Source organism: Callorhinus ursinus, unplaced genomic scaffold, assembly GCF_003265705.2.
Source record: "Callorhinus ursinus isolate GAN/ISIS: 27379988/994484 unplaced genomic scaffold, GSC_fseal_2.0 scaffold5, whole genome shotgun sequence".
NCBI classification, from domain to species: Eukaryota; Metazoa; Chordata; class Mammalia; order Carnivora; family Otariidae; genus Callorhinus; species Callorhinus ursinus.
The window spans coordinates 50706561-50730863 of record NW_027397067.1 but is presented as its reverse complement, the minus strand read 5'-3'; the positions used below and the strand labels follow the sequence as shown (position 1 = coordinate 50730863).

The window sequence follows — 24303 nt, the reverse complement described above, 5'->3', positions numbered from 1 at the left end:
TAAAAGATGCTTCTAAAATGTGTATTTCAAAGCTTATATATTCAAGTATTTTTTCTTACTATCTCTTCCCCTTCTCCCTAACTCCCTCCCTACGCCCCTCTCCCCCCCAAAAAAAAACCCATCACTGAAACAATTATATTCCATTCAGAGGAGGATTCTATATAATTAAGGCACTTCTTGCCCCAAAGATGAAAGTTATGCCTGATAACCTATAAGTGAGGATACTCTGAACTGTAATTTATCTTTCACAGATCTGTTCTGTTATCAAGACACCACTGTTTCTTCAGTTTGCTGGCTTCAGTCTTCAAGATTCAAACCTAGCATGCATGTAAGGAATCATCATCATCAACAACAAAAAGTAAAACCAAATCTCACAATCTCTGAAATAGTCTCTTCAATAAGCCAGCCCAATCCACACAGAAAGATCAAGCCAATTTAAGAAGGTAATATCTGAACACTGCTTTCCATACAATCTTATTGTTTATTCTTTCCTTTTTAACAAAATGATTCATCCCGAAGAGGCCTCTCCTCTCTCATAAACCTTTTAAGAGTATGATTCATAAGTAATTACTCATTACCATAGTGTTCCATTACTACAATATAATTTACTAATTATAAATAGACTTTATTCAAGCCACACATCCAAAGTGAACAAGCCCAATGGAGAATCCATATTCTGGGACAGCAACTAACAACTTCGGTCCATATCTGAATGCCCTTTATCCAACTCTAGTTCAAACACCCTAATGACGAATGATTCTCAGAGCTCAAAAATAGAGGATAACAACTATTTCTCCTGATAAACCCTATTTTCCTACTGCTTGGCAATCGCTATTACACCGTACCCCCATTTTCTTTCTCTACAATGGCTTATGGGAAGCTCAGATTCGCATTTAATGCTTCAGCTTTCACAATATCTGTCTTCCTCTCTTATGCTTCTTCTCATCATTTCTATCCCTCATCTTGGATCACTGCCATCTCTCTGACCTATACCCATCTCTTTGGGGTCAACTCACACTACAATCTCCATTGTCCTCTTTGCCTGTTCATCAAGCTCTTGCCAAAAACATGTTGTCCTGTCTACCTGAAACATTATTACTTCTTTTCACCTACTTAATGTCTAGTCAGCATTAGATGCCAGCTCAAGTATTGCATTCTTAAGGACACTTACTCTCACCTTCCTCACTATGTCAAACCACCCTGTGCCACTTGCGCGATTATTTTATTAATGTCTGCCTCCCCATGATCATGTAAACTCCAGAATAGCCAGGGGCTTCCCTGTTTACTTACATGCTAACCACAGCATGCCCCACAATGTCTGATATCGTACATGTTCAATAAATATTTATCAAACTGGATAAAGCATGCATTTTGAAAGGACTGATGGCATAATGCTTTGAGTCAGGAAGTAAAGACAAATAAAATCTATGCCCTTTGCATAAGCTGAAAACTCTTCATAGCAACAGAATGAAGAGTTGGGCATGTGGCCACCTGATCATAAAGACCGCATTTGCCAGCCTCCATTTTAGTGAGGTGGACCACTCCTAGGAGTAAATTCTGGACAATGGGATGTAAGCAGGAGAGTTTTGTGGCGGCTTCCAGGAACCTATTCTTACAGCTGAATCTAATCCTGATGCAGTTTGCATAAAAAACTAGTCTAGGTCACATTAGCCTCGTCCCAACCCAGATCCGTATCTAGCTTCTACCACGAGTCAGAGTCCCAAGTATGTTATCAGAAGACCCATTTAGACTCTTGCTACCACAAGGTCTTCCCACACCACCTCCTCCCTCAGGGCCAGCAAGAGGTCCTTGGCTGCTGGTGATAACGCAGGGAAAACAGAGATAGTATCCACAGCATCGTCCGGAGTTTTAGAAACGTGGGAGAATTTTTCCCCTCTCTGCTTTAATTTTTTTTAAAGATTTTATTTATTTATTTGACAGAGAGAGACAGCGAGAGAGGGAACACAAGCAGGGGGAGTGGGAGAGGGAGAAGCAGGCTTCCCGCGGAGCAGGGAGTCCAATGCGGGCCTCGATCCCAGGACCCTGGGATCATGACCTGAGCCGAAGGCAGACGCTTAACGACTGAGCCACCCAGGTGCCCCTCTGCCTTAATTTTTAACCCAGTACTTTCACCAGTATCTGTTGTCTCTATAGGCACAGGCTAACTTACCCTATAATGATAATAGATTTGGAATTCGGATATCTAAATGCCAAAACATTTTAGGAATCTTATTCAAGGTTTTCCAAAAAATAGGAATTTGAAGCCAAACTTAACATTCGTTGCTATCTCCTAGAGCTCACTCATGTTGACTAAAGGTACTGACGGGGGCTGATTCAGGCTTTTTGGAGTCTAAAGCTTATATAATTTAGGAGGCCTTCTTTAGAAGAAGAATACAAAGCAATAGTTTTACAAAATTAGGTCAGGGTCATGGAAGGAGTCTATGCAAGTGAGGAGTTCTGAAGCTACACTACACTGCATCGAACTATCCTAGGTTCATATCCCATTCGATATCAAAATAGCTAAACAATTGCTAAATAAACTAAAAATGTAAATGAATATATCTAATATTTAGATATTATATATATTCAAATATATATATTAGAATATATCTAATTTAAGTGTAAAAATAAGATACACATTTTATGTAGATTTTTGAAGTTCATTCCTTTTCTTAGTGAACTGATTTTTAGGGCTACCTTAGAAGTTCTCCAACACGCCTAGCAGTATTACAGAGAAAACATCACTCTTTTCTAAACTGGGTTTTCCTTAGAATATAGGCTATTTTCCTTGTCCATTTTTTTTTAGTATCACTCTATATCTTTGTAGAATTGTTTCTTGTTATGAGTTTCTCTATATGAGTATTCCCTTTGGTATTCAGCCACCAGAACAGATATAGGAGCCCAAGGCTCAAGGATTGGATGAGGCAGGTGCGTGTTGGTGAATAGCTTCCTAACTAGAAAGATGCACAATACAACAAGGAAGCTTGAGAAAGAACATATTCCTTCCTTTACTAGCCCAAACATAATGTTTTCTCCACCTCTTATATTTATTCCCTTTCTCACCTATACCTGTTTTCCTTTCCTTCCTAGATGACTGTATCTTTAAGAAATGAGAACATTCTTTATATATTCTCCTTTTTGCCTCTGTACATGTGTGGTCATGTATAAACACTCACACATGTCAATGCTTCTGCGGCCAAAAACAAGTCATAGAGGTTCTCAGTGTTGGTTAACTAGACTGGACCACAATTTGCATTTAAAAAAAGCTCATCTAAATCAAAAATAGACTGCCCTGCGCTAATTCTGTGCAACAAGAGAAATGACATCACATCCCATTAATGGTTAAACAGGTAGGGGGGCAACGTGTTTTATATATCTGTAGATTTCCACCTTGATAAATCTCTATCTTGAAAAATAATCCTTAAAGAGACCTTCCCTTCTCACTGTCAGAAAAATATAATCACAGCCTTCTGTCTGAGCAATTCCACTTTCCATCTCCGGTATATACGTAAGACGTGCTGAGATACAGCCACTGTCAAGTTTCAGAACAGTCCCTTGTCTAATCTTTCTGCTTCTCCAGATCTCTGATACAGAACCTGTTAGAATGTATTGCTTACTTTTCCAGTTCCTATGTTTATCTCACTTCCACTCTTCCCATCTGCTGCACTGCATTTCCTTCAGAAAAGCGAAAAGTTTCCACAGTGCCCCGAGCTTTCCCTGCAAACAATGCCCTCTTCCCCTCTTCCTTCCTTCCTTTCTCCACTTTTTATTGGGTCTCATTTTGTGTTAAGGTCAAGCTGTTTTCAAGAGTTCACTCTGCAAACATTTCTGCAGGGCTGAAATTCCCATTCACATAGTTTGGATGGATTTGTAAACACTTTTTTTTTTTTTTTGCCATTTATTACTGGCTAAATCAGTCATTTGAAGGCAATTTGTTCTTACAGGGACTCAGCCCAAGTACACCCATTTTGGGTTGTCCCCACTCATTTGGATTACCTGAAAACAACCTCGCAAGAAACAGGCAGTGAGAGACTGCGGCTTATCTCATGCCACCAAATCAGTATAATAATCATTATAATTATAATCATAAGTATAACCACCTGAGTTTAAATTCGGTATTAACCTTTAGTAGTTCTGTGACTTCGGCCAAGTTACTGACCCTCTGAAAGTCACAGGTGAAAACAGCATCTACCCTGCAGGACAGTCAGTTGATTAGAGATGATACACGTGCAGCAAGATGTCTGATTTTCAGAAGAAGTCAGCAAATGAAAGTTGTTATTACCATTATTATAATTATTATAATTGGTACGTAGTCTCAATGCCAATCTCTGGAATCTCACTGAACTACAAAAAAGGAGCTGAAAGAGCGATCTGCATTCCTTATCAGTATTTACTCCCTTGGTATAACACATTCAGTTATTTTTACTTGACCTTTTAAGAACAACAAAAAAGTGACTGACTTTATGACTATAATTAAATTCATCGTACCACAGCTTTCACCTCCTTTTATACACTCTACATTTAGGCCCACCAGAGATAAAGATTATCCCACCAGGTAGTGGATGGGCAAATTCTTTCATGCTTCCTGTTGCTTCTCAAATGATAATCAAAACATTGTGAGAAGTTTTATATACTCACAAGAAAATATGAATTTTATATTAGGAGATTGGGAACTTCGGAAATCTTATTTGATTTAAACCTCAAATATGCTAGCGTAGAACAAAGAAAATCTTCTCAAATCACTTACGAAATTTAAGGATAAAAAGTAGAGGGGCCATGGCTCCTTCTAAGAGATCAGTTTCTCTAAAATGATAACATTTTATCTAAAATCATAATGTGACCAACAATCAGATTCAAGGTTGTCAACTATGTTAATTCCATATAATTAAAATAAATTAGCTTCCCAGGGTTCTCTAATGCTAATGCTATGTTCATAATTTAAATTTTCCTTAAATAGAAAAATAAATTAAGAGTTAGTAGATGTAAATGACTGGCGAATATTAATGTAGACCTGTATGAATTGTTATATATATATATATTTTTTTAAACAAAATAAAACAGAAAAAAACATTTTTAATTAAAAATGGCTATTTATACAATTACAACTTGATCAAAACTATTTTCTCCAAGAAACATGGGCTCTTCATTCTATCCAAAATATCACTGAGAAAATGTAACAATAAAAGGACTTATAAATAACTAGTTCTCCCTTATAGTACTCAGCTAAAATTAATGATTAATTCAGCATCTACATTAAGAGTTAAAAAAAAAACAACAATGAACAATGTAGATGTCTTTTAATATCCAGATGCATATATGTATTATCATTTATACTATTATATTATATATCATATATATATATAGTACCAGGAAATTAAATAAATTCTTACTCTTCTTCTGACTTTCAACATTGTAGGGAAAAACAACAAACTATAGTAAATTTTGCAGGTCAAAAAATGTTCTTTCTCTTACAAAAATTTAAACATGAAACCAAAAAGGCAATTCCTCTAAATGGTAAAACATGATTTTATATTAATTTTCAATTTTTATTATCAACAACAATGCTGATGTAAAATAATAATATAACTACAACTTAAGCAAGTATCTCTTGACATCTTATATAGTCAGGTAGAAGCAGGATGAAGTACACTAATATGAAATTATTTCATAAATAATGAGAGAATTAGGTAATTAAATATTTTATCAAGTCTTAACATTTCAAAAATATCCTTATTTTTAGACTGCACACCGAAGATCTGTTGGTGGTCAGCTTACAGACAAAACAATAACTTGAGTTTATAATATGCAAAAAAGTAGTCTATTATTATCATACATGATTCATATGAATGATATCATCATGAGTCATTTCAACACTGCATAAAATCAATCATTTTAATTTTGTTCAATTTATTATGATGATATATCTGGGATCAGAGATGAGGTAGACAGACAAAGCTTGACCTGACCCTCATATATAAAACACAAGTAAGTCATGGACAAAATTTGTACACCCTCTGGTTCCATCAAAACCAAGAAAACGCTGAGTCCCTGTAAGAACAAATTGCCTTCAAATGTTCTCTTATTTATTCCAGTAATTGTGGTTTAAGAACAAAATCTGATTCCAAACAAAAACTATGTTTGGGGGATCTTAAGAGGGCCATAAAAGGCTAATACTACAATGTCATAGGTATTATTTTTTCTTCTAATCTCATGAGATAAAATTTGTATAAGCCCAACATAAATATAGCCTCTATTTCTATATTCTAAAAGGAATTCCTTTCCATTTTGCATTGTTATATGACTTACGTAAGAAAATTTTAATTTAAATTAAAAACTTTAATTTAAGGATTTTAAAGTAAATGTAAAAAAAAAAAAAAAGAAGAAGAAGAAGAAGAAGAAGAAGTACTGGGTCCAGGAAAACAGAGTCTGCCAAGGAACAATAATGTCATGTGGAAGGAGGGGGAGGTGGCGCAGAAGGGAAGGGAGGTCTGTGCCAAGCAAAGCTGGGGGCTGTTCAATCAGCTCTATCAGGGCTCCATCAGTGTCTCCACTCCAGCCAAATCCAGAGAAAACAAGGAGTCAAGATTCAGGTCAATAAGCTTATAGGCGATTTGCACAAACAGTTCCTCCAGCAAGGTAAAAAACAAAGTCATATTGGCTTTTCTCTTTTATGCCTTCTCTTTGAATTCCCTGGTCCAAACATACCCTGGAAATGTCAATGTTATATGCAAGAATTTTAAAAGCTCAGCTTCTTAATCCCGTTAAGAAAAAAGGAACGAAGTTGCCTGTAAAGATCGCCTTCTTTATTGAGCTCAAAGTGATTATGGGAGAGCTGCCTTTTGCAGATTCTGATTCTAGTTGCCCAAGCATCAGGGGAGGCGACACATGTCATTAGAGGCAAAAGTGAGAGGAAAGAAAGCATCATGATTGAGAAGGTTTATGAAATACAAGTAAACAGACTTTCCGAACTAAAAATAATAATAGTAAAATAAAAAGAAAATAGGAAACGAAACAGTGCATATGTTTGACACTGGATCAAATGAAAAACAAACAATTTCTAATGCCACAACCAAGTCTGCATGAAGTGTGTTCTTTTTTTTCTTCTTCTTTTCAGTATAAAGGATGTAGATAACATTTTTGTTGCTTTACCTTAATGTGGAAAAGGGGGATAAACGCCAAAAATCTTGGCTTGGGTTTGTTACCAAAGAGAAATGTGGCTTTTCCTTAGTGATTTCTTAAGTTTTAAACGCAACTACAAAACTACATAAACTCAGAGAAAGAAATGGAATGTGGGGGAGGGACATTTCAATGAGTCTGGCAAACCACTGGCAGAAATAGTTAAGCACAATGATAAAACCAACACTGATATTCACATCTTCTACGCTTTATCTTTCTGATACAAGGATGTGGTATTGTGGAAGGGAGCAAAGTGACTCATATCATCCTCAAACACCCCAAACTGCTCTTCCGGAAACTACATTAATGAGCTACAGATGGAGTCTCATCAAGCCCCTGGCTAAAGGGAGGATTCTGATTGGGGTTATCTGTATCTCCTGACAGCTTCCCCAAATTGCTTGTTTCCATTTCCTACTTGAACCTTCACTTTCTGCAGGCCTTTCTTTTCTAGGTATAAACAAACATGTCATGACCATGCCTCTTCTCCCAGTTGCACCTCGGCTCCCCTCTGTGGCTCACTCAAGCCTTCCATAGGGCGTGGGAATCCAACAGATTCCTAGAGCAAGTTGCACAGGTATGGCTACACCTCTCCTACTCCCCAGCTCTCTGCTGTCCTCTTCTGGCTTCCCGCAACACTACCCTCATAGGTAGAGCACATCCCACCCTGAGTACTGGGAGCTCACTCCCTTCCCTCCAGTCTCTGCTCAAAGTTCACCTTCTCCATCACTCTTATAAAATCTCTCTCTCTCCCCACTCCCTCCCCCTCTCTCTTTCTCTCTTCTCTTCTCTCTCTCGATCTCCTTCTCTCTCACACACACACAAACACACACACACACAATCAATTACCCTTACCTGTTTTGCTTTTCTTCATAGTGCTCAAAATCACCCATCATATTGTACAATATGAGTTTCTTATTGACTGTCTGTCTCTCTCCCTGAGAATGAGATTGACTTTTGTCTACTGCTGTATCCACAACACCGAGAAGAGGGTCTGGCACATACCAGAGGCTTGATATATGGGTTGAGTTTAATTGAATTTATTTATTGAACAGAATTGGAAGCTTCTGCCAACCTAATTAAATATCTGCTTATGTTTGCTTTTGGTTTGGTATTAATTACTTCTGGGCTAGAGTTAAACCAAGTCTGAGTAACTCAGGTTTTGTTCTATTTTCTTTAATATGCTATGCATTTTTCTATTTTATAACCTTTAATTTCTGCAAACTATGTCAAATATTTTTGAATGTGTTAAGAATGTCCATTGTTACACTATATCAGTGACCCTATTTTATAGATTTCCATTATGCCCCTTTTTCAACCTTAATCTTTCCAGATTGAAACGTCTAATATTTAATTCATCTGTCTAGGCTAAGCACTTCACCCAGTGATTTCTCTGACCATTCTCCATACATAGATCCTATGATTCTAAGTAAGATTTTTTTCTCTTCCAAAACCAACTTTGATGGCATCCTTTTCCCTTTCAGCCTTTGTTTAGAGATGATGTCACCAGGAAACACTTTGTAGGGACCCTCACTACCTTCTCTAGATAGTCATTAATAATTCAAAGCTCACTGACATAGTTTCTCTGGCGTCTTCTTTTGTTAATGACAGTACATTCTCCTAGCCTACAGTGATAGTGACCTGACACTTCTCTTCCTGTTACGTATCCTGTGACATTCTCTTGGAATGTATCCCAAGACCTATTTATTTAATTTCAGTCATTAACAAACTTGGGTATTTCAATGAGTGAACTCTTCCTGCTAATAATTAGTAACAGTAGACCAGTTTTAGAACCGCTCCATGTCAACCCCACCATGAAACTTACTGTCTCTGAGTTTTTATCCAAGAATCGCTAATCTAGAAGAGCTCCCACCTGACAACAGTAACATACTAAAAACTCCTCCAGTTGCTCTCCAGACCACCTATGTTTCAATTTATATTAGTTTGCTTAGTTCTAAACATGCATTGATGTACTTCCATGTTTACTATATAAACCAGAAGAAAGGCAGAAAACAAATCACTGAAGCATATAACCCAGTGCCACAGGAAATGTGTAGCACTTACGGACCCAGCCTTGATGTCTTCGTCATCTGTAAATTCAAGGAAATAATTCTTGCTTGTTTCCTTCCTCTCAGAGATACTGTTAAGCCAAGATGCCAAATGATCTAAACTCATTGCACAAAAGAGGATGATGCCAATTGTAAGGATTGCTTTATATTTTGCTGAAATTCCTAAAATCTAAGGATAGCAAGCAACTTGGAGAAGAGCATCTTTTAATAAGCAGAGTTCATTTCATTCATTTGAAAAATGAAAAATAGAGACATGAAATATGCAACTAACACAAAGTAAAAAGCGACAAAAGAAACTTCAACAGAATTGTCAGTCTCCAATTTTAGGCGTGCAACTCTAACAAGGGTTTATTAAAGGTGATCTTTCTACTTTTAATTATGAATATTTATGACTTAGATTCATATGATTAAGAATTTTACACATTTAATGTTGACATAAAATTCTGACCAACATTTTGACATTTCTGTGGAATATTACATTATGAGAGTGATTTGGGTCATATTTAATCACATGTCTTATAATGACTAGCAATAATATTAATAAATGCTTCAAGACTTGTAAAAAGGCCTGCCCTTTGACAACAAGGAAATAGACAATATCCACATGGAACTGAGGAAAACACCACAACAATAAGAGCAGAATCATTTTAAATATTGAAAATATCCTGTATAATGCAGCTCAATTTCAAAAGGAAGTAGGAACTTTTACTTATGAAAAGCTATGTCTTCATAGATGTACAAAAAGCAGAGCATTTTTCCTTACTTTTTTTAAATAAAAAGGAAAGTCACAATGGTATGTGATTGCTTTTATACACAACACAGTTGCTAAGATACAAATGAAGATAGACTGTAACTATATGTGTATCCTCAGTATCCTCCACCGACTGTCCAAATACCTTGTTTGGAACACTTAAGTATTTTAACCATGTTTTTGTGATCTGAGTTTTTAAACTACTATCCTTTTTTTAATACAAAAGAAAGCATTTGATGTTCAAAAGTGTTATCTCTGAAACTCATTAAAGAAACCATGTCCTTGCTAGATCTTAATCATGGCTAGATCTTTAGCTGAAGAAATTTTCCAAAGAATCCAATTCATTTTCACACACACACACACACACACACACACACACAACTTTTTATGTTGTTGTAAATGACATTAAAATATGTGCAAAAAATATGCTTCATCAGTGAGCCCAAGCTGAAAATATTTTTCTTCAGAACAGTTCTTATATGCTCCTTCATCATGATGGTGGCATCATTAACCATTTAAATACTTATACTCTTTTAATTCTAAACCTATCTTCTTCCCTGCAACTGTGAAGAAAACATAATTGTGTGTCACTGAGACCAATATGTGAATTTCTACAGAAAGATTAGTTTCTAATTTTCCAGAGAGAAAATGTTCTCTTCCGATTGCTGCTAATCAACTTAAGTGAAAAAATGGATGGAATCTCTACTATGACCTCAAGGGGATGTGATATCTGTCAAAGAGATGGCTCTCTTTTCCGCATTCCTACTGACTTCAGTGAAAATCTCCTGGTCTCACATTTTATGAGAATAAAATAATGAAATTCTTTTCCTATTAAATAAGACAACAGCAGTTTGCAATAGTTCCAGTCATATTTATCCTGCAAAATATTATGTGAAAATGAAAATTCTTATTTCCACCTATCATTACTCTCTAATTTCAAACTAAACATTAGAAAGTTATTTTTATAACATGTAATACATTGAGTATTTATTTATAATTTTACATTAATTTGTATTTTAATGATATATTTGATTATATATATTTTCTAAGATACTACTGGCTTAAAACTTATAGTTCTATACTCTTTTGTTAAGGATAGCCCTTAATCAATGATCACCCCAGAATGTAATGTAGTAATACCTATCACTACTGCTTCTCTGGATTAATTAAATTGACAAAAATGTCTGAGTCCACATACTAACTCTTTTTACAAGAACAAGAAGAATATGTGGTACATGCTAACTCTTGGTTCTTCTATTTATTGTAATCCTGTAACATAAGGCAGGTTCTCTACAATGCATTTAAAAATATATTTCCTGACAAAGAGGGACCACGAAATCTGTTCAAATATAGATTTAAACACTCATTTCCAGCCAGCTTTCCATGTATTGCTGTGGCTGTTATAGTCAAGAAATGGTCCTAGCACCCAGAACAACTACAGAAAACATTAATTTGGCCTGAAGTCTAAGTCAACACTACCAAAGAAAGACTACTCAGTCCATACCATTCTCATTTTCAACCGAAAGCCTCAACGTGGGAGACAAGGGCCAAATTACAAAGTCATCTTGAGGTCTTCAAGAGTTAATGGTCAAGGAGGTTTTCTCAACTTCAGGGCAGCCAGGGGCTAGTGCCGCCATTCCATTTCCACAGTTTTCTGGATTCTGCTGATCACAGGGATGAGAAGCGGCTGACCTCTTTTGTGTCTAACACACTAGCAACAGGAGAAAGTCATACTGGAATTTTACCAACATACATCAAATGTATACGTGGCCCCTGAGATAAGCGTATTGGTGGTTTTGGGGGAAGCTATATCATCATTTTTAATTTGACACTGTCAAGTCTGATGAACAAACTTACACACATTAAAAAACTTGGTTTCACATAAATTTCTCTGCCTAAGAAATACAGATGTCCAAATAAAAATGGTACATAACACAAACACACACATATACAGATAGGCATACAGTCATGCCCTCTATGACACAGCCATGGTAAACTCAGCAAAAGCAGCTGTTCTGAACCAACGAAGTGACCCAAACACTTATGAAACCAACTTATGTTGGTGTAGGAGGCGACAGAAGACCCATCTCATTTGCAAAGCCCGGAAATTAAGTGAGAAAAAAAAATTTTTTTAATCATGAGAAACCTTAAAAACACTTTTGAAAAAAGCAAGCAAATGAGTACACATGCCCACTGAAGACACAGTTACTGGCAAGGCCACCTGTCTCCAAGTCAAGGGTAGAAATAAACTGAGATACATTGTCTCAGGTATTTCTTCCAGAATAATGTTAATGTGTTAAAAGAGTATCTAGGATGGGAAAATAATGTGTATTTTCTTATTTGACAATATCTTAAAAAGTACCATCTTCAGTTTTGAAAGTCAATGTCAAACATCCAAAGCATTCAGTTTTTTGGGGTTTTTTTTTTATTTGTTTTTTATTAAGTAAACTCTAAGCCCACCATGGGGCCCAAACTCACAAACCCAAGATCAAGAGTCACGTGTTCTACTGACTAAGCCAGGCAGGTCCCCCTTAAACATTTAGTTTTTAAAAGGAGTGAGCCAGAACTTTGGGGCTGGGACTATCTGCCCTATTCAGTGCTTATACTCAGTGCCTTGCAAACAACTGACATTCAATAAATACTTGCAAAAGAATAAATGAATACAGGATAAACATAAAATATATTAGAATTGGCCAATCAACATGAAAATATTTTTTTAATTTTCAAAATGACTTATTAAAATGGAATTACTTCTTTTAACCCTCAAAGTAGCATCTTGTGTTTAAAAAATTCTGCAGGTATTTTCAGACTCTTGAATTATGTTATCAGCACTTTGTGCATTTTCATTGCACCCTATCAGTGCATTTTTTTAAACTTTACAAAATCATCTGAGTAAACGGACTCACAGATAGCGTCCAGCCATTAATTACCTTTGTTACAAAAGTATTCCACTTCTTCACAGCTCAGATTTTCAGGCCCAAATTCTGTAGAAAAGCTTTCCTCCAATGGAAAGTCCCCTTTTGAGACGATGTCTGTTTCCTCTGATGGACACTCTTCCTCTTCCTCTTCAATGGCATCTTCTAGAGGCCCTTGAAAAAGAATCAGGGACACTGTACCAAAAACATTCAAAGAAGATAGTGAAATAAAATCCTTTAATAGGGTCTTTTGATTAAAGTGGTGAGAAAAAATGTATTCTATAAATAGGCCAAGCAGTATCAGCAAGGGGACTCATACAAGATAATGCCACCTTCATAGTCACAAGAAACAATGACCTATAATGAGAAGTGGAAGGAAACCAGTGCCTGAAGTTACTACACAGAAAGCAACCTCCATCTTCAACCCTTCCCCACCCCCAATTCCAAACCCAAAGCTGCTTCTGCTTCTTCTTCATTTTTTTAAATTCTCTCCCAAAGAGCAAAACTGTGCACTTTATGTTCATTTGTTAGAATTAACTACCTGGTAAAGAGTACAAGTCTCTTTTACATCGTTGTACAATTTTACCTGAGATTTTAATAAAGATTTAAAGTAATTGAATGCATTTTAATTGAACTGAGATTTTAATAAAGTCTATACTTTTAAAAATCCATCTTAAGAGTGGATTCCAAGAAAAGATTTCATTATATGTGTTTGAGGCTTGAAGAAAAATTACACATTTCTCTCCCTGATGAAAGCATAACCCTATTCATAATTAATTGAATTTTTTCTGAAATGAAAAGTAGTTTTCTAATGAAAAAATGTAATTTGTATTTATGTGATACTTTTTCAGTAATAAAAATACAACTCCCTTAGAGTGAATGAGAGTGAAGTGCACTACATTAATGGACCTATTTTATTGAAAGGAAAGGGAGGGCTGGAGTTGTTCAGATGGGCCTAAAGTGGACTACGTGCGGATACCACATGGCTGGTTGCGAATCTCTGACCGCCCCAGAGAAGCAAAGTATCCGACTCATTTTACTAAGTAGAAGCCTGCATTTGTTCCTAAAAGAAGCAGTGTGGCATTTTATCCAAAGACCACAATTATGGTAATTTGTACTAATTGTCACTCACATCCACAGACTCATCACACAGGTTAACTACTTAAAAGGCTTTGGCAGTCTCCCTCTTCCTTCTTAGAAATGTGCCAGGAAATTTTCAGGGCCAAAGAAGAAATCTTATAAATAATTTAAAATAGTGCACATGTTACAATTTTTATATATGTAGGAGCAAACAGGAATAGGTACATACAGCACAGTAGTGTATCTGGTGTCTTCCCAAAAGCAAGTTTCCAAAAGGGCAGAATTCATATAACACATTTTCATGGACAAAATTAATTGCATGGATTTAAATTAAGGGACATCCAAGCAAAAAAACTTCTTACAGAGTTTCCTTGTCCTTTTTACAATTTGTTATTTCTCTTTTTCCTGAAAATAACAAATGTTAAGGAAAAAAGAATGCCTTAATTCCAAACACTCTGGTAATGTGCTTTTATATACTCAAGGCGGAGAGGAAAAAAAAAAAACCAACATGGATTTTGCACAAAAATGATGATTTTTACATTGAAAAGTCACAGATCTCATTAGTTTTTATCTTAGTTTAAAAGTATAATTTTTTAACTCTTAAAACAATTATGTCAAGTAGCAAGTATGAAAGGAATACATAAATATAATAATGTAAAATAATATAATCATTAGAACACTTATCTGATAATTCTAATTATTAATTCCGAGTCTAATGAAGAATATAATAGAATATTTTCTGTATTTTTTTCAAACAACTTAATTGTAATAAGAATTCTGGTCAAAATAAGACATGTGAAGCTGTCTGATTTGTGTTTCAAGTAAGGTTTCAAAGCACTTTCTTATGTTATCTTTAAAATAACCCAACAAAGTAGGTATGAGAATTAATACTATTTTTATTTTGTAGATGTGGAAAGTAAAGCTCAGGAAGTTAGTTAAGCAGAATAAGGTTACACTCTAATAAGGGGAAAAAATTGATGCAAAAACCCAAGATTTTTAAGTATCTTTTATTTAATATACCATACTACTATGCAAAATATTCTTTGGTAGTTACAGACACATTCGTTCATAAATAAATCTATAAAACACAAATATCTTCTGAAATGCTTAATTCATATTAACCTATTTATGTATAGATGCTTAAAGTTTATGTCTTTAAAAATTGAGAAACCTCTTGTTGCTCTTCTAGGATTACTGAGAATATATGTTACAAAATATTAGATCCCCTGCCCAGAAAAATCAGGAAGATCTTCTTGCAGTTTTTACCAAAACTAAAATAGTTGGTTACTAATATTTAATTATTTACATAATTTATATCCATACTAAATCAGTCTGCGAAAAAAAAACTGCCTTAATATCAGTTATAACAGGAATGACAATATATACTTTTTCTGGAATATATACTCTGAGTTTTGCTAACAAAAAATAACTCTCCAGTATTTTAAATAATTTACATATATTTTAGTGAATTTCCTTTTTTTTTTTAATCTCTGGATGCTCTTCAATCATAAAAGCCTATATATTATAAAGATAATTCATGCACATTGTAAGAATAAAATCAATAGTAATAAAAATGCTTTCTTTTTTAAAAAAATTAAATTTGGAGCATATATGCTAACATTCTTAGGATTTTTATTCAAGATAGTATGTAACTGAACAATTATTTAAAATATTCAATGACAACAAATTGGCTCTTATGGTATATCAAATTCAGACTTAATAGTTTTAATAAAAATTAAATGGAAAAGCTCATGTGAAAATTTGAAAGGAAACAAAACCACTAACTGTGCTTAATAAACCTCTAACCAAGCCATCCATGTTATAGTTATATATTTATATTTATATTTTATTTCTCAAAGATTATGATAAGATCTTAATTGATAATATAATATTCTATATTCCAGGGGCTCTTTTATTTTATATGCTGGCTATCAATTTGCAATTTCAAGCATATAATTGAGAAGAAGCAATTATTTTCAAAGCCAAACTACAAAACCCAAATGAAAGGTGAAAACTTCTTGAGCTCACTGTTCAAAATACACGCAATCTCATTGCCAATATTTAGAACAGGCCACAGGTGATTGAATGACCAACCTGTATTTCTCCCAAAGCAAGTGTCAGATTTATATAATTTGCTATACTTTAAAAGGTGAAATTACTACCCATTCCTTTCACCACCCTATCAAATCAGGCTCTGGCAAAAAAAAAGGTTCCTCTTAAAATGCACAGTGGTATTTACAGTTTAAGATCAGATCTCACTCTACTCTCTATATTGCATGTTTCTTTAACAGGAAAACCTTACAGATAATCGGTGGCCATAAACTAACATTTTAAAAGGGTAAGAGACCCTTGAAGCACAAGTACAATTAATAGCACCAATGAAGGAGGGAATGAGGGAACCTCGTGTGTATGGATTAGTGGGCACAGAAGTCCACTTCAGAAAAATCACCACACATAATTTGACACAAATAATAATATCTACTCAGAAAAGGCTCACGACTGAGCTCCATGTGCCCTCATGGAGAAAATTACTTCTGATTGAGGCCACTTGGCAGGCAAGTGTAAGGAAATCTAAATTTCAGCTCTTCAACTGCCTCTGATTTATAGATATTTAAACACAGTGCCAGAATTAATAGTCTTAATGTGTATAAATATAAACATTTATCTCATTTTAAAATGCTAATAATTAGCTGTACATCCTAAAGCTATGAATACAATGGTGCTATATGTCAGGCCCATAAGGCTGTTAATCGTCTCTCAGAATGAGTAGGCATCCTTCTACATCTTATACTCGAAGAATAGAGATTACTGGGAGATTCTGGTGGGCACAAAGTAATACTTCCATTTTCAGAAGAGGAGATATCTGGGTACTTGGGAACCATTTGAATGGACCACAGCTACCTTTGCCCTCTCAAGCTAAAGCTAAAGCTAAAAAGATTCACAACACCTGACAAGACAGATGGCCATCCAGTGCATGGTACAGCCTTTCATTTAGCCAGTCCCAAGAGCTGTATTACAAAAGCTGCACCTAACGGTGGGAGAATCTTTCACTTGGTGGTTGTTTCTATGATATGCACTTGGTAAAGGCAAATGGGATGTTCAAAATTAAGTAGTCCCACCTTATATACTGGTGGCATAATTACTGAATAAAATGACAATAAAGACTGGATGGTTAGGAAGCAGTTTGAGAAGTACTTACTCCCCAGATAAATGAATTTATGAGAAAAATATTGCTACAATTTCAGGTGGTTAAAGAAATCCCTGAAACCTATCCATAGCCACTGGAATAAGAGCTAGAAGTGAACAAAGAACACTTGAAGGGGGGGAAAAATATATATATATATATATACACATATGTATGAATTCAGAGGAAAGAAGATCAAAATAAGCAATACTATGACAGCATGCAAGAAATGGTAAGGACCAAATATTAAGTCAAATATATGTGTCTTCCAACATATGTTGTCTCAATCAATAACTTCCTACCATGGCAGCCTACTATAAATTAGACCAACCCTCACCTTAATGTCAGATTGTCTTCGTTCATATAAATTCAAAGCACTTCAGAATAAAGCACCCAAGAAAGAAATTAAATTAAGCAAAAATTAAAATACATTGCCAAGTATGAAGAGGAGAAAGAAATGCCAAATTCTATGGTTTTGATGCGCTATCCCGCAAAAGAGGTCCTTTCTCTTAAGCACTCACTGGCATTAATTTATTAGAAATCATTTCAGTTTGGTTTTGCATGCCTTCTGATTAAAACAAGAAAAACACATTGTCATAATGGAACTATAGGAAGCATTCAATCTCCTCTCTATGCATTAATATTCTAAGCATTCTAGAGGCTGCACAAGACTAGCCACCTAGCAAAATGAGACTGTTTCAGAATACTGGGCAGCCTTGATTGCTACTGACAGGTGGGAAGAAAGTCACATTAAAATATTATCATTCCCAATAATTACAATAATCCATCATAGCGTGCTCAGAAATCCTACTAGGTGAGTTTCTTCCGAAAACATACGAATATTTCCAAACCTTTTTATTTCGGTGTTTCTTAATGTATGACATTTCAGATCATTTTTATATCTGATAGTGTTATTAATATTAAAACTTCCATCACAAACTTTATATCATTTTATTTGTGCACAGAACAAAGAATGCATACCAATGGAATAATGGAATAAATTTCTCAAAATCTTAATAAATTAATGAAAATGAAAATGATTTTGTCCCCAAGTTGCCAACTCCTGTTTCATGCTCCTTTAAAGTCCTTTGCAAAAGATCTACTCAGACAAAGAAGAAGGTATGCAAAACCTTCTAATATATATAAAACATAGGGATCTCCAAATTGGGCAATTTGAGCAATAATATATACCATGCTTTAATTGTTACATAATAATTGAGCCACATTTATCATGTGATGCTCCCTTTCAAAAGGTAAATATGAAAATATAAACCAGGGACAGACAAATCCTGGCTCACACTTAATATGCAATATACAAATGTGTCAAAATTCTATACAGGCATGCTGTATTTTAATTGATAGGTAAAAGGAGCTAAAATAGAATTTCCATTCTAAAATCATGTTACATTTTCTATATGTGATGGAAATGAGGTGGTGGACTAATGTTTAAATTGGAAGTCTTATTGCCTAATGCTCTTGTATTCTAGCCTCATAGTTCTTTGTTAAATTCGGAATGATTTTCATAAAATACAAAATGTAAGAAAGATTTTATACCTAAATAAGAGGATTTTAAGAAAGATTTTAGGTTTCATACATTCTGTACATATATGGCCTGCCTGTGCAATCAGAAATGGGAAATAACAACTCAACTCTAAATCAAAAAGCAGAAATCCACAAAAGTGTGCCCCTTCCCATCTTGTTAGGGAGTAGGAACATTTCTATCTTCAGAGTACTAACATCTTTTTACTGATTTGATCTGGGGCAGATTCTGTGGCTCTCAGTATTTCCTCTCTTAGAGTTTTCAGCTGCTACACTCAGACTTCCTTATGAATCATCATTACCCTGTAGGCACACCTCAAAATGCTTCTCCCTCGGTTCCTATTACATTTGTCTCATGCATATCCCACAGTGCCATTTAATAAGAAGGGGCAGGGAAGAGGGATCTCTTTGGACAGTGCAAATCCATACTAACTCATGTAATTGAGCTTAACAGCAAGAATAAAGCCTTATTTCTGTAGTCTAAAAAAAAATAGTATTTAAACAAGGAAGTTCTTCCTGCACTCACTTTTAACAATAGTTGCATCAGGGGATCTAGAAGGAAGGAAACATTTTTATTAATTTTTCTCTTATCTGCCAGAAGAATGTTGATTTTTTTCATTTGCGTTTGTTGCCTGCAGGTAGCAGACCAGAGAATCATATAGTAGAAATTCTTCTTTTTGATTAATTTCTTTCCATGTGTTATGTTATTTCTTATATATAATTGATTTTGGGCTTTGCTCATAGCTGTACATCTTTTTTATATCTACACCAACTGCTGTCCTTCAATCTAAAAAGTTGAAGGAAATTACCTGAATTTTGTTAAGTTTATTAAAAATGAGATCTGTGAATATTTAAATTGAGTTTTGAAATGTTAATGCAAAAAAAGATATTAGAGAATTTTTAATGGAGGGTTCAATTTGACCATATTCCATTGTAAAAAGAAGGGAAGGGGGTCAAGTTTTATTCAAATTGTTTCTTTAGGGGGAAAAAACCGAACTCTTTGATTTTATAAAAATAAAGTAATAGTCTGTGCTGCAAGATCTTTGGCCATTTTTATAGATGGCAGTATTAATACTTCTTATGTATAAATCTTAAAACAATTTAAATCCTTTAATTCGCCCTGCCCTGAAATGCTTTGCTTTGGGAACCTTCACATCAACTGAATATAAAGTTAACAAGAAAAGAGCAATTTTGCTTAGAACATATACAAACCTAGCAAGCAGCAAACTAATCTTACACAATAGCCTAACGACTGGATATCACAGGAAAAATAAAGTCAGATGAGGAAATATGACAAATTTGAACTAGAGTCTCTAATGACTACTCTCGGGAAGTAACTCAGGCATTGAAAAAATTCAGTTCATTAGTAAATGCCTTGTGCATTGACCCAGGAAGTTAGTGACAGAGATGGCATTGAAATTCAAATATTTTGTAATCAGGTCTCCCTCCAGAGCCCCATAAAGCTATTTTCAGTTTATTGAAGATGGTAAGTCTATCATAAAGAAATATGAGAGTATATTCATTACTAACACAATATATTTTTATATGTTTGTGATATATTTCAATAATAAAAATCCCCTAATTGGTAATAAGCACAAAAGATGAAAGGCTTATATGTTATTTTGTTCTCTTTATGAGACTTTCATGTATTCATTTATTCATTCTTTCTTTATTCATTTAACCAGTATCTATTGAGGGTGAAGAACATGGCAGGCACTGTGTTAGGTACTGGGATAACAGCAGAGTACAAGAGGTATGGCCCCAGCAGAAGGGGCTGGATCATCTAGCTAAGGAGACAAACTTTATGCACACAAGGGCTGAAATTTATTTTTAAAAAAGAAGCTCCATTTGAAGCACATGGGGAGGGCAGGAAAGGCTTCTTGGATATTCTGAATTTTAGTTATTAGTACATTTTTCTTATTTCCTCTGTTAAGTTATAATTCCTTTTGTAATAAAATTGAAGGCCAAATCAAGGAGAGAGAATACTGAGCCATTTTTAAAAAATGTCTAGGCACACAGCTTTAAATTATTACTAATTACATTGTTGGAGGAAGTTTATTCCACTTGACAGTGTGAAATCCACAGTTCCTTCCTGGTTAGTCAAAGTCGGCGCCAATCACCTTCATCCTGAGAGCTGGTCTGGGGATGTGGGATCAGGCAAGTGGGAATTTTTCCCCCAAGGGAATACTGCTGTCCCAACAGAAACATCACATGTTACCCGGAATATGTATATAGTACATTGGATTTTTAAAAGCACTAGGAGTAAGAAAGAAAAGGATCTGAACCTATCCACAGAACCTCTTATATATGATATGTGGCTGATAAGTATTTATTAAGTAAATTAATCAAAATTTATAACTTTATGGACTTATACAAGAAAAAATATACATTTTCTTTATTTCTTTAATTTTTTTATTTGACACACAATGTTACACTAGTTTCAGGTGTGCAACATAATGATTCAACTTCTCTATATGTTATACTATAGTCCCCACAAGTGCACCTACATCTGTCACCACACAACAATACCACTGACTATGTTCCCTATTCTATACCTTTTATTCTTGTGGCTTATCCATTCCACAACTGTAAGCCTATATCCCAATTTCAGATTTCATGATATACTAACTACAGAGCTGTAGTAACCAAAACAGTGTGGTACTGGTACAAAAAAACAGACACATAGATCAATGGAACAAAATAGACAGCCCCAAAATAAACCCATGCTTATATGGTTAATTAATCTCTGACAAAGAAGGCAAGAAGATCCAGTGAGGAAAAGAGAGTCTCTTTAATTAATAGTGCTGGGAAAACTGGACAGCTACATGCAGAAGAATGAAACTGGACCACTTTCTCACACCATACACAAACATAAGCTCAAGATGGATTAAAGGCCTAAATATCAGACCTGAAACCATAAAAATCCTAGAAGAGAACACAGGCAGTAATTTCTCTGACATTGGCCACAGTAACAGTTTCCTAGATATGCCTGCTGAGGCAAGGGAAACAAAAGCAAAAATAAACTATTGGGACTACATCATCATACACTTTCTTTAGAAATGTCAAAGCACCATCAAACTATAATCAGTAGTCTTATCTAACAAAGTAAATTCTGCAAAACTAGTTGAAAATATCCTACATAGTTAACATAACAAAGTTAAATTAGTACAAGCAAAAAAGATGTGATTTTTTAAAACTCGTCTTATTTAAGTAGAGATATAAAAGAACAGGGAAAAAGTACTTGTAGTCTCTCGACTCTAGAATGGGTATATATCTCTCTTCCTAAAGTGGATCAAAGATAATGTGTATGTTGAACTTCAAAAAGACAGTAACAAACAGTAGCCGGTGGATGCTAAACAAAGCACTCTGATAAGTAACTTTCTTACACAATTTCATAAGGCAAAGATGAAGCAAGCATGGTCCTTAAAAACTTCAGTATGCATTTCTTTGTCTCATATGCAACACACTTGTCTCATATGAAAACATCCAGTAGGTATAGCTACATGCAGGAAATGAAGGAAAAATATCAATTCACTGCAAAGATTTGCAGGAAAAATTTAATTAGAAGAGAAAAATCCACAAAAATATTTGCATCATGTTTGGGTCATTTGGGTCATTGTATATATAAACTTTTTTTTCTCCTTAACTAATAAAGTTTGAATCTAACTTCCATCTCATCAAATAGATCAATTTCCCTTTTGTTAATCCTTCATTGTAATAACACCATTCTTACCCTGCTTTATTAAAATGATTCTTTATTTGTACAATTAATTGTTGATTCAACCTTCTGGAAAAAAATTACAAAATAAATGCTCTTGAAATGATGCCTGACTTCACTGGCTGATTACAATTAGTCTGTCAGCAAACAGTGGTTCTCCAAGTGTCATTCCTAGACCAGCAGCATTAGCAGCATCTGAGAACTTGTTAAAAATTCAAAATTATCAGACTCAACCTCAGATCTGATTTCAGAAACTTTGGGGGGGGCGCTAATCTCCCTGTGTTTGACAAAGTCTGCAGGTGATTCTGATGCATGTCCACGTTGAGATCAACTATGCAGGAAGAGAAACACTACACAGAAGTTACTTTGCAACAGTGGCAATTATATTTATTATTGTCATTTAATAGAAACAGTATGACATCTTTCATTTAATATAGGTTTCCTGCCTCAAATGTGGATAGACACCTTGTATACTGCAGCTGGTGGTCTGTAATTGAACTACTTCTCACCTGGGTAACTCCGTATAGTCACCCCTGATAAGCGGCAGGTTAGGTTTACTTATTTAGTTCTGGTTAATCGTTCTCCAAAATAATGCTAGAGATTCCAGAAAATGCTCAAATCACCTCGCTTCAGAGACTCTGGGCTGGCATGCAATAGTGCAACCACTTCGGGCTGATCCCAACTGTTGCCTCTCTGTACCCCTTCCAGGAGTCCTGCATAATGCAAACGACTGACCAGGGAGTGGTTTTACTAACGAGCCCTTCCTACGTGTCTGGCTATGGTACTGATAGAAAGTCTTTATGTAAATGGGACAGCATCTCAATTTTTTAAAAATTAAGGTCTGGCTGTTTGAGTGTCTTCAAGACCAAGAGCCTCAAATAGCACAGTGGTCTCCTCAACCTCCTCTTTTGAAGACGTAGCATTTCAAGAGATAAGAGGAAGGGCATTCTGCCCAGACAGAACTGGCCAATCAATCAGTGGCAATCAGTGTGAAGCGAGCGGTTCCAGCCGGGTCACACACATTCCCCGGCTCATCATCCCTTGCTCCAACTCCTTATTATAATCAGGACGGTACATTACCCAAACGTGATCTGTGGGATTTTATGGAGCAACATCGCGGCCAACCCTTGCGGCTAACCTACATACACGGCTCCCAATACTGCATGTCCTAGCACCACCACCTTGAACCAAAGAGTCAAGGTGAGGGCAGCTCCAGAAATCTGTTCCATTTTTCACAAATAGGTGTGGCCTCCTGCTCCTGGAATGCTGCCAATTTGGCCCTCCATTTGGGTTTGACACAGTAAATAATGATGAATATTCTCTCTAAGCCTGTACAGTCCTGCACACGGGTTATTTGCACATCCAGAAAAAAAATTCCTCACACAAAACAAAGCATTGTTGTGGCTCCTATGTATCGGCTAGAATACCAACTTTATAAGAATTTGCCTAATTTCACAGGTGGATATGTAATTTTCCAAATTTCCATTCTGGCAGATCTCTTTCATCTTTGGGGGACAAAGAAAAACACATCTGTAGTTGCCAAAGCCTAGCCTGACGAAGGGGGGCTTTGTGAGCAGAGGTACAAACAAAATCAACAAGTTCACTTCACTCTAATTGTGACATGCCCTGGGATACATATCAAAAGGGCCCTTTATAACAAGTGTTCTATGTTGTCATTAAACCACCGTAAAGGTACCTTGATTTGGTACTTGTGAACATCTCAAGAGGCCCCAGAAAGCACTTCCCCATAAAATATATCTTCAAAAAGACTTTTACTTTATACTAGCACATTAAAAGAGTGTCAAAAAACACAGAGGCACTCGATACAGCCATATTTTTAGGGAGAACACTTACTCTCTGGAGAATTAGGAGAG

The 24303-nt window shown here is 35.4% G+C and overlaps 1 protein-coding gene across 4 annotated transcripts in view; it reads right to left on the bottom strand.

The window, feature by feature from the left end:
• Positions 1-24303, bottom strand: part of ZFPM2 (zinc finger protein, FOG family member 2) — a 443996-nt gene that overhangs the window by 336474 nt on the left and 83219 nt on the right. For 2 of the 4 annotated variants that reach the window (XM_073893090.1, XM_073893092.1), the window contains exon 2: positions 12924-13082. The exons of the other annotated variants lie outside the window; for them this stretch is intronic. In XM_073893090.1, the coding sequence (XP_073749191.1) occupies positions 12924-13082 (159 nt within the window). The remainder of the gene's footprint in view (positions 1-12923; positions 13083-24303) is intronic. 4 annotated transcript variants of the gene reach the window in all.